This window comes from Mercenaria mercenaria, chromosome 15 (genome assembly GCF_021730395.1).
Source record: "Mercenaria mercenaria strain notata chromosome 15, MADL_Memer_1, whole genome shotgun sequence".
Taxonomy (NCBI): domain Eukaryota; kingdom Metazoa; phylum Mollusca; class Bivalvia; order Venerida; family Veneridae; genus Mercenaria; species Mercenaria mercenaria.
In genome coordinates this window covers 38,969,563-38,985,774 of record NC_069375.1, presented here as the reverse complement: position 1 = coordinate 38,985,774, position 16,212 = coordinate 38,969,563, and the positions used below count along the sequence as shown (strand labels likewise).

Below are 16,212 nucleotides of genomic sequence, written 5' to 3'. Positions count from 1 at the left end.
CATTATGTAACAAAATTCATTATACAAATAGACTAACAACATTTTGTTAACATATTTTTTCTTCTTTAGATAAAAAAGTAGGAATAGTAAGAGTTTTTTCAAAAAAAGTAGGAAAAAAGTAGGAACAGACTTAAAAAGTAGGAAAAGTAGGAAAAAGTACGACTACTTGAAAGCCTGCATTGGCCATAAAAATGTCTATAGTCCAACTGACCTACCTAGCACAACAATATACCTCTCTTCTTTGAGGGGTCAATATCATACACTTATTGAATGCTCACCCATCAACAGTCAAAATTTGTGCCCAATGTCAAAGTTAATCAAGGCCAATAGTTCTGATAGCTGACTGGCAAGCCATCCACTGTTTTATAACATGATATAAGAAATTAATTTTCAGATTCATTTCTATTTTTCCACTTACCAGCCCAGTAAACAATGCTGAATATAGACCAGTCATACAATGTATATATAGTGCAAACTATGGACTGGCGACTTACATAAGGTGTCATGTAATAGTTTTTAATATCAAAAGTAACATTTAAAAACTCTATCATGAAATAGGTGTATCAAACAATTGGCACCTTTATTAAATAACAATATATCCAGTGTGGATTTATAATAAAATCTTTATACACAAATAATGCATACACCTGACAGGTGTCTTTCTATAAAATCCTTTTTTTTTATGAAAACCTTTGAAATAACACTGATCAAAATTTATCTTTTAAACAGTGATAACGTTTTCTTCAATACCAAACACTGGAAACAAATCATGAAAAACAATTCACATAACACATACATTTCAGTTTAAACCTAGAAGGTAACAGAAAGTCACCTAGTGACCAGTCTATTAATGCAGCCTTGCCATTGGTCAATTTCAAGTCTACGCTCAGAAGCAACCAATCAAATCCTGCAACTTTTAAAAACACATCTCCAAAATGAACTGCCTGAGGTCATGCTGCAGAACAAAGACTGAAGCTGTCTGACTTGAGAGTATACAAATATCTCCAGAATATACATCTTTTTGATTTTATAAATCAAGTGACTGACGATGACGCAGTCTGTGTTATCACTTCCGACCCCCTGCAAAGCATAATCTTTTTTAAGTCCTCCTTCAGTATATCTGTAATTTCAAGATCTTTGATACGGTCCTTTGGTACAAGTTTTCGCAACTTCAGTAGACAACATTCCTGAAGACTGTATACTGAAATGAAGAGAAAGCGGGTTGTAGCTACAAAGTATGGTATTAAACAGTACATTGTATTCGAATATCACAAAATTACTGCTTTGAGCAAAATAATTAGTATGCTCAGACCCAAGATTATAAAGTCACAGAATTAATGATAAAACATGGCACTGATTAACCAGTTGTGCGTAAAGAATCTTCTAACCTGGTCAATTAAGTTGATGTTTATTAAATTTCCATGAGGGAATGTTTATTATTTATCATTTATGTTCAGTGTACTGTTGAATGAGACGATACATTACTGAAGCTTTACAATTTAGTTAATGTGTTAATCCGTTACAATACTTTTGTAAATCTTGATCAGTCATAAAAACAAAGCAAGCTGGATTTAATAATTAAACAACTATTACCATTTTGGTTAGTCTAATAAATTTATCACATAACACTGATAACATTATCAATCATTTTCTATTTTTAGTAACAGTGACCTTGATGTAATAGAGACCCTGACCCTAGTGGCCACAAAACAATCACCCAACCAGTCTGTCCTGTTAAGTTACCAGCATACCAAGATCCATCATAATATCTCATTCATAATTGGTTATTATTTTTCTCTTTTCAGTATGTTCAGTGACAAAGTTCAAAGCTATTTCTTGTGGTGACAGTTATGTCAATTCTAACCAAAGTTATAAAGATGCCAGCTAAATAAATATCTTTTTTGTAATTGTGACATATACTTTGACCCTATTTCATCTAAATGACTCTCAAGTTTCAAAGCTTGCTTGAACAGTTTTGATAAAGTCACGCAAAGAAAATATCTGTGAAATTATTTTGAAACAAGCAAATTTGATGAATTGGTATCCCCCGCCGAAAGGGTTTGTGGTGAGGAATGGCAAAAAAATATATCCGGCAAAAAGTTAAGGATGTTAATAAGAAGCAAATAATTTCATTAGTCAAAATCAATTTAACAGAAAACAAATGTTTAATTAAAGAGTACATAATAAATGTATGATACTTTGATCCTGACTAAAGAATTTATTTTGAATGGGATATGCTTACTGTAATAAGCTTAGCTTTTAAAATTAAATGCAGTTAATTGAAATATGAGCTTGAAGTTTAACTGGAACGAAATATTGTCTTTGAGTGGTTTGGCACCAGGTGTTGTTGTTTAACATGTACATTTGAACTTAAAAAAACAGATGTCCTTATGAGAACACTGGTAAGATATCTTGAACATGACTGAGGACAAGGCTTGTGCAGTCACAACTTAACATTTTGAAGATTTGAACATTTAAAAAGAAAAGAAAAAAAAAGAAATGTAAATATATATATGTATATATATTTATTTTTTAAGGGTGTGGGGGTGCGGGGGAACTGGAGAGGAAACAAAATTTCATATGTTGATTATAAATATTGTAGGAAAATTAAAAATGAAAAACAAGAGGGTCATGATGACCCTGGATCGCTCACCAAGTAATATGAGCTACATGTTTCAGCTATGTTTGATTTTTAGAAATTTTTTTGAAGATTTTCCATGTAAATCAAGTGAACCCCTGGGGCGGGGCCAATTTACCCCGGGGTCATGATTTGAACAAATTTTGTAGAGGTCCACTAGGCAATGCTACATGTGAAATATCTAAGCTCTAGGCCTTCTGGTTTATTTTGAGAAAATTTTTGAAGATTTTCCTATGTAAAATCAAGTGACCCCTGAGGCGGGTCAATTTTGACCGGGGTCATGATTTGAACAAATTTTGTAGGGTCACTAGGAATGCTCATGTTGAAATATCTAAGCTCTAGGCCTTCTGTTTATTTTAGAAAATTTTGAAGATTTTTCTATGTAAAATAGTACCAGGTCATTTTGACCCGGTCTGATTTAAATTTTGTGTCTAGGCAATGCTACAGTCAAATATCTAAGTCTAGGCTTCTGGTTTATTAGAAAAATTTTTAAGATTTTCCTATGTAAAATCAAGTGACCCCTGGGGCGGGGTCAATTTTGACCCCGAGGTCATGTTGAATTTAAGGTATATGCCAGAACTAGCTAGGCCTTTGGTGGAATAAATTTCCTATGTATTACCCTAAGGTCAATGTTGACCAGGTATGATTGAACAATAGGTACGAATCTAAGTGAAATATCTGCCAATGGCTTATGTTTATTTGCTTAAGGCAAATCTGATTAAGAATCCTATTTTTAAAATAAGTGCCTATCGGTCATATTACGGTCAAATATTAAAGTTAGATGCAGAAATTGCCAATTTATAGTACCCTATATAGTTAACACTAGAAACTTCTAAGGGCCATAACTCTGGTGTTACTTGGGCAATCTGACTGAAACTTGACGGGCCGCAAGAACTCATAGTGGTGAACAGGTATATGAAGTTTTAAATAAATATTCCCAACCATTTCCTAGATATGGCTCCGGACGGACAGACGGACGGAAGGACGGACGGAAAGACGGACAGAAGGACGGACAACGCCAAAACTATATCCCTCCGACTTTCGTCGGGGGATAATAAGGCATGAAGATTTTTCCTCTTAATAAATATAGATGAGTAATGATATTATATTTGTATGTGACTGTGTGTTCATGTATGATGACACAGGAATCTACATGTAGTCGTATAGCCAAAACATCATAAAATTTTACAAATAAGGGGCCGTAACTACGCTGAAAATCACTGAACCAGACTATGTCCATGATATGCAGAACTAAACTCGACACTGATCTCTTTTATGAAGTAAGGTGTTAATTTCCCAGGTGGTATCGGAGCAGTTGTGCAGACAAGGTAAACTTGAATCAACAGCATTTTGTATTTGGCCAAATATGATATATGGTCAAAACATAATAAAATTTGACAAATCAAGGGACGTAACACCAACGAAAAACCCCACACTGGAACATGCTGACAAAAGGCACTACAAAGCATGCATGTAGGAGTGATCACTTCTGTGAAGTTTGGTGTAAATCTGCCCAGTGACATCACAGGAGTATGTTGCTTGGTAAAATTTTTGTGGCATACCGACGGACAATGCTAAATTAACATTTCTCCCCCAGCATACTTGAGTCATAACTATACAGTACATAATTAATGCATACCTGGAATTGTGATATTAACCACTTTTCTCTGTGGCGGCCAGTTATTTCCTTCTGAGTTCCAGGCAACAGGTTCAAACACTTCCTTCAACTGTACCACCATCTTATCCCCTGTCTCAGAGTCAAAGAATATCCATGGATGACCGGCAAATGTGTTTATATCCAGGAACTGGTCAGGATTCAGTGTTTTATACCTTACACGAGCACCTTCATAGTTTACCCATACCACATCAACCTTTCTTTTTGTCTTGTTCAAAAACCTTAAAAATGAGTAATGAATGGATTTCTTTGACTTCAATAGCGGCTCCCCATTTTCGTTCTGTTCCGCTTCTCCCATGTCAGCATTACCAAAAAAACACCTGGAACACAGAATAAACATGTAAACTACAGATAGTCAGATTTGATATCAATTGTTTGTTTGTATATAAGTTTATCTATAGTTGCAATCGGAAACCTATATGGGCGACTCCTCCAGAAGACTGTTAGTTATCTAAGTGGGAGGATAGTGCAAGATCCAGAAAACACTCCAATTCCAGAAGCTTCCCTGGTTCTTTAGTGTGCTAGGTGTAAAGCACCCATACACTGGACTCTCATCCCGATGTTAGTAATTTTTAGTTGGAGAAGCGGGGCCTCGAACTCACAACCCCTAGTTTCGTAGTCAGACAGTGTTACCACTGGACCACTGCATCCGTTCTATTAAATGTTAAAACTGCACAACATGCTGAGATGAATTTGAATGAACTGTCATCAGATCTACACTTCGACAAATTTCTAATTGGCCACCTAGTTTTTATCATATTACAGGAAAAGTATTCGGAGAAAAATACAAATAACCAAATATAAGTTTAATACAATTTATTCCTAATATATAAAACAAAAATCATTGAAATTCGATCACGGGGAAAAAAACTTAACAGAGGGTTAACATGGACACCCTGAAAACAAAAACTGCAAAACCAAAATCACGTCGTATTTGATTTCGTTTTAATACTTTGTATGTCCATAAGCTGCAGCAGTTACAGCACGGCACCTTGTCCTCATTGATATAATGTATCTGTGAAGAAAACTGGGCGTGCAATTCGCGCTTCAACAGGTCCCACACATGCTCAGATTTAAATACGGGCTTTTTGCAGGCCATTGGAGTGTCCCAAGCATAACTTGTGTGCCTCTAGCCACGTCACATGGTGCGTTATCCAGTGCCAACATTATATCGCGATTGGCACGGATATGAGGTAGAAGAATCGGCCAAATTACGCCATTCCACTTTAACAGATTGATAGGAAAACATGTTTCTGTCAGTATTTTGCACTAAATAACAAATAATAAAACATATTACAACTTTTATAACGACGCGTAACATACTTGTCTGATGGGGTGCCGGCACGAATCTTTTCAGACGGCTTGAGCGTGTGCTACATTGTTCATTCTCGCCATATGTTATGTTTTTAATAAATGGCAATCCACGAAGAATACATTCCTACAAAATACGACAGCCTACCAAGCCGTGCACGAGGACCGCAAGCATATACTAGGCTATTTTCGCACCTACCGTTCGGCATGGATGATTTTGTACATGAATACGTATTTTCTTTCTGTAAATCGATAGATTAATTTAGTGTGTATAATACCAAAATAACCAGACCTTACATTTATTGATTAAATATGTTGCATAATATCATATTTTATAGGGTGGCCAATTAGAAATTCGTCGAAGTGTACAGGGCTGAAAAGGAAGATGTAAAACACGTAGAACTTTAGTCAGATTGAGCGAAAGACTATATAGCACCTTCTGCTGTAATTTTTAAATCTGAGTAATTTGAGGTAATAAAATCTGTAGATTAATGTAGGGATAACGCATGTTTTTTCGTGTTATAACATCTGCAGAATCCCGAGGGATTGGTTAGAGCCTGAGCCCGTTAGGGCGAGGGTACCAACATATCCTGAGGGATTCTGCAGATGTTATAACACGAAATCAACATGCGCTAACGCTATTCTAGCATAAAACGCGTAAAAAACTGATAAATGAACACATTGTCACTCAATGTCATTAAATTCCGACGAAATGCGCGGGAATGTCTGAGTTGTTTTTTACGTTGACGTCATTTCGTTTTGAATTATCCGTTTTGGGGCCGAATGGCGTTTACGCTTTGCCACGGAATGCGCATATATAAAAAGGTGTTATAACAGCACGCGAGCGCGAGAATCTCCTTGTTAACACACGTTTTCTCTCCTGTTAAAACACCCCCGAAAAGTGACAATAACAGCAGTTTTATGCTAGAATTAACAGATAAGCATACATAAGTCAACTAAAACAAACAGTTAAACTTCTTTTGAGGTTTGTTCCACCTCCTTTATCTCTGTTACTCATATTCTCAGGGTTTCTCATATTCTTGTTTTTTGCCTTAATTTGTCAAATGATATAATGTTTGTTATTTTCTTGACAGGAATGGTACAAAACCGATACACTGAGAATTTCAAGTGATCTGAATGCAAATTGATAAACTATTGGCATTTTACTGAATTTTCAAACAAATCCTTATTTTTTTCTGGTGGTGTTAGCAAATTTGCCATAAATTATTCAATATGCAATTAACTGTCATATTTCTTGATGTATTTACTACAGAATATATCATTTTATTACACAATGGTAATTCAAATGTTTTAAATTCTACAAGTACAAGCATGACAAGTTGTTTGTGATGAAGAGTCAAATCTAAATCCACTGAAATACGAGAAACTCTGTCCATTTCTGTGGTTGAAGGTGGTATCAGCACAGGCGCTTGAAGCTCTATCAATAAATATATGCAATACCATATCCCACCCACCTAATATACTATGAGATCTAACCTGCTTATATTTCATTCATATTCAACAGTCAGGGGTGTAACTGTTTCAAGTTATTGCAGTTTATAACCCATTTGAGTTATTGGTTAAACTTTCATAACTTGTTTCAGTTATCATAAAATATTACAAAGCCCTCCTGTGCCAATTCCTCATTTTGAATGTGACTAATGCAATTATTTCCTGAATACTTGACCTTTTATCTTTCCAGCTATGCAGTAAAAATTTTTACGCAAGGCTGATAAAGTTTTACGCAGAAGCTTTAAAGCTATAAAACTCTTAATATCTCATTATTATCCCATTATGCTTATCAGGTCATGCTCAGACTAAAAGAGAATTTGATTAGCCTCAGTTTGCTACTAATTTCACTTTAAAGGTCACTTTGTGAGAACAGCAAAAAGACTTTTTTGAATAACTTACCTGAGTTAACTATATTTTATAACTAATACAGGTTATAAAATGCTTGAAGAAGTAACTGAAATAGGTTACGTAACTTAAAACAGTTACACCCCTGACTGTTCAAACACCTGTGGTATCAGATACTGTAACAAACTGAATTAAATGGGATAATTTCTGTAACATCTCATAGCTCCATCTGAAAGACAAGTGAATTTTCTACAAAATAACACCCAAATACTGTTTATAAAATGGTTAATCTGTTACTGGCAATAAAACAAACCCTTAGGCCTGAGAATAGAAGAAAACAGGATATTTGTGTCACTTGGCCAAGTTAAGTGTGGACGTTTCTCCAACTAAGCCATAGTGCCAATTCACCCGTGTCTTTATTTTCAAATACTTATAATTTGAAACTACATTATATTACTGGATGAATCTGTTATATTTGCTCTTTAATGAAAAAAGATATGCTTACGTGATAAATAACCTATTTCTCTGCAAATGGTGTTAATTAAACTAAGGGGCATAATCAACTATCGACTCCTTCTAAAGCTTTGTAAATAACATAATTTGCTTATTCTTACGCGCGCAAGTTTACTTCCGTATCCAGCGATGCGGAACAAATGTCAAAATTTTTCTTCACGTGTTTCTACTATATTATTGACTGTTAACGTTATCATCTGTGTACAAGATAAAGTAAACTGTTTAACAAGTATTTCTTCTTCAAAATCAAACAATGGTTTCCCAATGACATCGTGTAAATCTGACAAAAACATGTTAGAAAGCGAGTGTGACAGGAATTTAGAAATTGACAGTGTGCATTCCAACCATGTTGAAGAGGTCCATGATGTTCCAATTAATGTTCTGATCAGACCAATCCCATCTATTCTAGATGAGAATAAAGTAAAATCACTGATGGAAACTATAAAGGTCTGTTTTTGATTTATTTTTCAGTGTATATTCTCCTAGAAATGTAGGCTGCACGTTTAGAACAGTTTGGGATGTAACAGAAGTCGGTATATATGCAGAGTATTCCTAGACTCTGTACAAATCTTCATTTTTTACAGTTTTCTTTCGTGTAACTGATAACTTCCTAATATCATTCAGAACTTTCTCTAATATTGATTGTCAGCTGTCAAGCTGCCTCTAAGAAAGACATACAGGCACATGGCAGCTTCATTTGTTGTTGTGTGTATTATCCCCAACTGTGCTATGCATAGAGATCCATCACGTGCTATGATAGAGGGGAAAAAATTATGATATAGGGGATTTTTTTTGTTTAAAATGTTTTTTAGATGTATAAATATATTTATGTTATTTATGGATGATTTTTTTTTTCACATATAAGTTCTTGAATTTTCATCTAAAAAACATTTTAAACAAAAAAAATCCCCTCTATCATAATTTTTTCCCCTCTATCATAGCACGTGACGGATCCCTATGGTGCTATGCAGAGTCTAGTTGACAGTTTCTAACTGACAGATATACATTGATAAATATTTATCCAGAGGATTTTCATGGAAAATCCGACACAACGTCTTAAATTTATTGCTCCAGTTAAACGATATCGGATGGTCAGTGACTTGTACTGAACAAGGTATATCCTAACCTAATTAAGTACCAGCTTTACTCTCTAATTCTTAAAAGAATTTTATTTTAGTATTGTTAAAATAAAACATACCCGAGCTTGTCTTACATACTTTTACCATGTGGGCATTTCACGATAGTTAAGTGTAATTCTAATCCCAAGAATTTTGCTTTCAGGATGAAAGCACAAGAGACAAAGTTCCTCCAATTGATGTGTTATGGATAACAGGTAGACAAGGAGGAGATTACTTCTATTCCTTTGGAGGATGTCACAGATATGAGGCATATAAACGATTAAAAATGAAAACCATACCATGTAAACTTGTTAAGTCTACTGTAGAAAATCTAAAAACTTACCTCGGAGGGTCAACTCCAGACTTACTGTGATACATGGTGATAGCTCGAATATTTAAAGTGCTTTTTACTAGTGTCAGGAATCCTAAAACAGGAGATTTTCAGTGTTCTATCACCAAAAGTTTTATAAGAATGTCAAAGCAAAAACACTCAGTAGAGCTTATGAATTGACTTAAAGAAATTTGTTCAGTGAAACATTAAGGCATGTCAATACCACCACTGCCAGGGTCTTAAAGACCACTCTGAACTGGCTGCAAAAAGAAACACCATGTAAACCTTAAAACAGAGTTATGTCAGTAATAAAACTTAAGATCTGTAGATTCGATCTCTTTCTGTATCAAGGTAGAGGACCTGTAATGACACTGCAAATTCTGTTTCTATTCTCATTCGGCCATTTGGATGTAAATGTAGCTCAATGTGTACACAGCTTGCCATAAAAACGTGAAAATTCAATGCTGAAATTGCATACAAAGAATGCTCAATTGGCTAATTGTCATTATGGATCCACTACGGTAACCTTAATATATTGTTGTTATGTTTGTACTCATAATTTAAAAATTGATAAATGGTAACAACATATTTATGTATCTACTGGTAATTTCATAAAATAATGTATCTCCCACCTATCTAGAATAATAAGCACATCTTATTATTTTTGTTTTTTGTTTTTGTAATTCTAGGTTGCATTCTTACCAGACATGTTATGTTATTACCTTTTGGATTTCACATCTCTATAACATGTATAATATGTCATATGGTTTGAACTTTAAAGAACAAGATAATTAACACCATAAATTCAGAGTTGTTAACCTAGTACAATAATAATTTATTATTACAAATGTATACACATTCAGCTGAAATACTTTTTTGAAAAACTATATGGTAACATGAAGTCATTAAGGTAACGATGTCAGTTCATCAGCTATTTTAGTCTTTGATTATTTATAAATCAAGATAGGATTATTTACATTTTTACGTCATCCGCTTCTAAAATTATTTTACTTTCATTTTAGAAACATATTTTGTATAGCTTTCTAGATGATACCTCAGGGCTCTTTTTTTACCAAGAAGGGAAGGGGCCCGAGCCTGTGATTTGGGGGTGGGGGGAAATAGCTTGGTATCTGGGCAAAGGGGAATTAAAAAAACCTAATGTAAAGTAAATTTTTGGGGAAAACTGCATGATTTAAAAGGAATTTTCTGAGAGGAAAGGCCCCTATTATAGAAGGAAATAAAAACCCTGTACATTGTACAGCATGGAAATAACTTGTTCAGTTTTGCGAAATATGGCGACAGAATGTCCTGCCTTTTACGTGGTCAACATGATAAGTGAATACTGCATCAAATTCAAGTTGTTATTCTTAATTGTTGTGACAATAAATACAATGCCATATTGTTTAACCTGTAACCTGCACTGTTCACTATTCAGTCGGCAAATTTTCAGTAAAAATCCCTTTGAATAATAAATGATATTGCCCAAATTGAATGATGGACCAGTCCATTTTAGAAATTTAGCAGGGTAAAGGTTAAACATTATTTATTTCCCCTTCCCTAATATTGTTACAGTCTTGTAAGCAATGGTGATCTTGGAAAAGCCTTTCAATTCAGTTCTGTGTGTAGACTACAGAACCTAAAGACTATATATGATATATAGTCTTGATATATTATATCAATTTATTTTTGGTGATTGAAAATATTTATCATTACACCTGCTAATACTGTAGACCATTCAATAATTATTATCACATGTTAAAAAATTCATTTATATGTCTGTTTGTGTATGTAACAATAAAAAGAAATATTTAAGGCAATACATTTTGACAGTTTTTAGCTCATCTGATTTTTTGAAAAAAAATGATGAGTTATTGTCATCACTTGAGCGGTTGTCGGCGTCGGCGTCGGCGTTGCCTGGTTAAGTTTTATGTTTAGGTCAGCTTTTCTCCTAAACTATCAAAGCTATTGCTTTGAAACTTGGAAGACTTGTTCACCATCATAAGCTGACCCTGTATAGCAAGAAACATAACTCCATCTTGCTTTTTGCAAGATTTATGGCCCCTTTTGTACTTAGAAAATATCAGATTTCTTGGTTAAGTTTTATGTTTAGGTCAACTTTTCTCCTAAACTATCAAAGCTATTGCTTTGAAACTTGGAATACTTGTTCACCATCATTAGCAGACCCTGTACACCAAGAAACATAACTCCATCTTGCTTTTTGCAAGAATTATTGCCCCTTTTGGACTTAGAAAATCAGTTTTCTTGGTTAAGTTTTATGTTTACGTCAGCTTTTATCCTAAACTATCAAAGCTATTGCTTTAAAACTTGCAACACTTGTTCACCATCATAAGCTGACCCTGTACAGCAAGAAACATAACTCCATCCTGCTTTTTGCAAGATTTATGGCCCCTTTTGGACTTAGAAAATATCAGATTTCTTGGTTAAGTTTTATGTTTAGGTCAACTTTTTCTCTTAAACTATCAAAGCTATTGCTTTGAAACTTGCAACACTTGTTCACGATCATAAGCTGACCCTGTACAGCAAGCAACATAACTCCATCCTGCTTTTTGCAATAATTATTGCCCCTTTTGGACTTAGAAAATCATTTTCTTGGTTGAGTATTATGTTTAAGGCAACTTTTCTCATAAACTATCAAAGCTATTGCTTTAAAACTTGCAACAGTTTTTCACAATCATAAGTGGACACTGTACATCAAGAAACATAACTCTATCCTGCTTTTTGCAAGAATGATGGCCCTTTTTAGACTTAGAAAATCATGGGTAGGACAATATTTCTATTAAACAAAAAAAATCAGATGAGCGTCAGCACCCGCAAGGCGGTGCTCTTGTTATTAACATCCATCAAAAGATTTTAACCTTTAGCCTGCTGGCAGAAAGTGATTCTGCCTTTGCTACCAGTGCAGACAAAGATTAGCCTGCTGATCATGTTCTGCACTGTTCGCTATCCAGTCAGTAAATTTTCAGTGAACACCCCTTCTAATAATAAATGGTATTGCCTAAACTTAATAATGGACCAGTCCATTTTAGAAATTTAGCAGGGTAAAGGTTAATACATTGACAGAATGAATAAGACACTATTTGGGGAATCCTGCTCTCAGGTCCAATATTTTGATGCAAACTGATTCTGAGTTTAAAGTGATCCATTGTATTTTGATATTATTTATTATGTCAAGGCATTAGACCCATAATAGAGTGCCTCCTTTTGAAGAGTATTCAATTCCTACCATAAACCTACTTTAGCTGAAATTTTTCAGGGGGACATAGGTTCAAGCCCCACTGGCACCAAATTATTTTTCCTTATTTTCCTTTTTAGCTCACCTGTCACATAGTGACAAGGTGAGCTTTTGTGATCACGCAGCATCTTGCTTGTGACCACTCTAGAGGTCACATTTTTTGTGGGATCTTTATGAAAGTTGGTCAGAATGTTCATCTTGATGATATCTAAATCAAGTTCGAAACTGGGTCACGTGCCATCAAAAACTAGGTCAGTATGTCTAAAAATAGAAAAACCTTGTGACCTCTCTAGAGGCCATATATTTCACAAGATCTTCATGAAAATTGGTCAGAATGTTCACCTTGATGACATCTAGGTCAGTTTCGAAACTGGGTCACGTGCCGTCAAAAGTTGGGTCAGGCGGTCTAAAAATAGAAAAACCTTGTGACCTCTCTAGAGGCCATATATTTCACAAGATCTTTACGAAAATTGGTTAGAACGTTCACCTTGATGATATCTAGGTCAAGTTTGAAACTGGGTCACGTGCCATCAAAAACTAGGTCAGTAGGTCAAATAATAGAAAAACCTTGTGACCTCTCTAAAGGCCATATTTTTCATAGGATCTGTATGAAAGTTGGTTTGAATATTCATCTTGATGATATCTAGGTCAAGTTCGAAACTGGGTCACGTGCGATCAAAAACTAGGTCAGTAGGTCTAAAAATAGAAAAACCTTGTGACCTCTCTAGAGGCCATACTTGTGAATGGATCTTCATAAAAATTGGTCAGAATGTTCATCTTGATGATATCTAGGTCAGTTTCGATAGTGGGTCACGTGTTGTCAAAAAGTAGGTCAGTAGGTCAAATAATGAAAAACCCTTGTGACCTCTCTAGAGGTCATATTTTTCATGGGATCTGTATGAAAGTTGGTCTGAATGTTTATCTTGATGATATATAGGTCAAGTTTGAAACTGGGTAAACTGCGAACAAAAACTAGGTCAGTAGGTCTTAAAATAGAAAAACCTTGTGACCTCTCTAGAGGCCATACCCTTGAATGGATCTTCATGAAAACTGATCAGAATGTTCACCTTGATGATATCTAGGTCAAGTTTGAAACTGGGTCACATGCCATCAAAAACTAGGTCAGTAGGTCAAATAATAAAGAAAACCTTGTGACCTCTCTAGAGGCCATACTTTTCACGGGATCTGTATGAAAGTTGGTCTGATTGTTCATCTTGATGATATCTAGTTCAAGTTTGAAACTGGGTCAACTGCGGTCAAAAACTAGGTCAGTAGGTCTAAAATTAGAAAAATCTTTTGACCTCTCTAGAGGCCATATTTTTCAATGGATCTTCATGAAAATTGGTCAGAATTTTTATCTTGATGATGTCTAGTTCAATTTCAAAACTGGGTTACACGAGCTCAAAAACTAGGTCACTATGTCAAATAATAGAAAAAACGACGTCATACTCAAAACTGGGTCATGTGGGAACAGGTGAGCGATTCAGGATCATCATGGTCCTCTTGTTTTTTTTATTAGGTTTTTACTTTTTTCAAGACTTATTATTGATTTATTGTACAAAAGTGGAATTATTTTTATTAAATTTTGATAAGCAATTTCTTGCTGTTCAAAGTGCAGTTACCTCTGAAACAGAAGGGCGCAGAGTTAGACATCTTTAAAAATACTGAGTTACATGCGGTAAAAGTTCTCCATTTTGCCTTTATTCTTTAGATTACATATTGTGAAAGAAATGCAGGTAGGTTTTACTTCTGCCCCAAGGTTATTTTGGAATAAAGTCAGCAAAATTTAAAACAGTCCCACAGGACTCGATTTTAATTTTCCAATGTTGGGGTTAGAATTCTGTCTCATTAAATCCGTTTACTCAAGGCACTCTAGAAAAAATGATCCTGACAGTTTTATTTTGTGTTTTATAATTTTTTACCAATAGTTTGATGTTTCTTTTATCAAAACTAATGGTAAAATGAATTCTCTGCCAGCACTTTTGGACAGTGGCCATCACTTTGAAATTTCTCTACTCGAGCTTGAGAAAATACCATAAATTATACAAAATTTATAATAAACAGCACGGTAAATGTTGTTTAAAAATTGCAACATAGTGCGAAACAAGGTCAACTTTAAGAATATACCAAGCAAATGCCATTTTTAGCTCACCTGTCACATAGTGACAAGGTGAGCTTTTGTGATCACCCTTCGTCCGTCGTCCGTCGTCAGTCCGTCCGTCCGTCCGTGCGTCAACAATTTCGTGTCTGCACGATAGTGGTTTCGTTTATGATTTTATTTTAACCAAACTTGCACACGACTTGTATCACCATAAGATCTCGGTTCCTTTCTTGAACTGGCCAGATCCCATTATGGGTTCCAGAGTTATGGCCCCTGAAAGGGCAAAAATTAGCTATTTTGACCTTGTCTGCACAATAGCAGCTTTATTTATGGTTTGATTTTTACCAAACTGGCACACACCTTGTATCACCATAAGATCTTGGTTCCTTTCTTGAACTGGCCAGATTCCATTATGGGTTCCAGAGTTATGGCCCCTGAAAAGGCCAGAATTAGCTATTTTGACATTGTCTGCACAATAGCAACTTTATTTATGATTTGAATTTAATCAAACTTGCACACAACTTGTGTCACCATAAGATCTCGCTTCCTTTCTTGAACCGGCCAGGTCCCTTAATGGGTTCCAAAGTTATGGCCCCTGAAAGGGCCAAAATTAGCCATTTTGGCCTTGTCTGCACAATAGCAGCTTCATTTATGATTTGATTTTAACCAGACTTGCACACAACTTGTATCTCCACAAGATCTTGATTCCTTTTTTAAACTGGCCAGATTCCTTCATGGGTTCCAGAGTTATGGCCCCTTAAAGGTCCAGAATTGGCTATTTTGGCTTTTGCAGCCATATAGAGACTTCATTTATGGTTTTATTTGATACAAACTTCCAAAATATCTTCAACAACAATAAATCTTGGATTCCATGACAAATCAGATCCAGTCGTAGGTTCCAGAGTTATTTTGATTACCTCCCCTGATTGTAATCAAAATGGATTTATATCAGTAAGTACTTATAGGACTTATTTGAAATTTCATTATTGTCATTAGTTGGACTGAGCCAATCAGGGTAGATAACTATGGACTGATTTTATGTCAAATTACCTCCCTTTATTTCAAATTAAAATGGGTATATCTCCATAACTAATGAAGATACTGATCTGAAATTTCATTTATATCAACAGATTTATTTGGCAGATCCTTCTTTTGTTCACTTACAATAATTTTTTTTTAATTACTTCCCTTTTACGTTACTATAAATAGCTTATTTTTAGTAACTTTTTTATTATTGGCTGTAGGGAAAAACCGAGACCACTTTCCTGTGGTACAACATGGATGGTACCTCCAATTTTTAGGCGTATTTTGACATATCTGTACCTTGTAAGAATTTTTTTTTCTTCTTGGTTAAATTTCTTCCCTTTGTTGTTCCTGTCCTTTGGACTTAGATATTTTTTCTGAGGACCTTGTTG

The 16,212-nt window shown here is 34.9% G+C and overlaps 2 protein-coding genes across 2 annotated transcripts; one reads left to right on the top strand and one right to left on the bottom strand.

Moving 5' to 3' along the window:
- Nucleotides 1-547: 547 nt before the first annotated feature.
- LOC123551740 (von Hippel-Lindau disease tumor suppressor-like) lies at nucleotides 548-8,099 on the bottom strand. The gene is made up of 3 exons (XM_045340888.2): nucleotides 7,987-8,099; nucleotides 4,278-4,633; nucleotides 548-1,201 (listed from the first exon to the last, which is right to left on the bottom strand). Exons 2-3 carry the CDS (start codon nucleotides 4,609-4,611, stop codon nucleotides 1,035-1,037), a joined length of 501 nt encoding a protein of 166 aa, XP_045196823.2. The 5' UTR covers nucleotides 4,612-4,633; nucleotides 7,987-8,099; the 3' UTR covers nucleotides 548-1,034.
- Nucleotides 8,100-8,101: 2 nt separating this feature from the next.
- Nucleotides 8,102-11,260, top strand: LOC123551732 (sulfiredoxin-1-like). Its single transcript, XM_045340875.2, has 2 exons — nucleotides 8,102-8,441; nucleotides 9,276-11,260. The coding sequence occupies exons 1-2, from the start codon at nucleotides 8,124-8,126 to the stop codon at nucleotides 9,483-9,485; spliced, it is 528 nt and encodes a 175-aa protein (XP_045196810.2). The 5' UTR covers nucleotides 8,102-8,123; the 3' UTR covers nucleotides 9,486-11,260.
- Nucleotides 11,261-16,212: the final 4,952 nt, after the last annotated feature.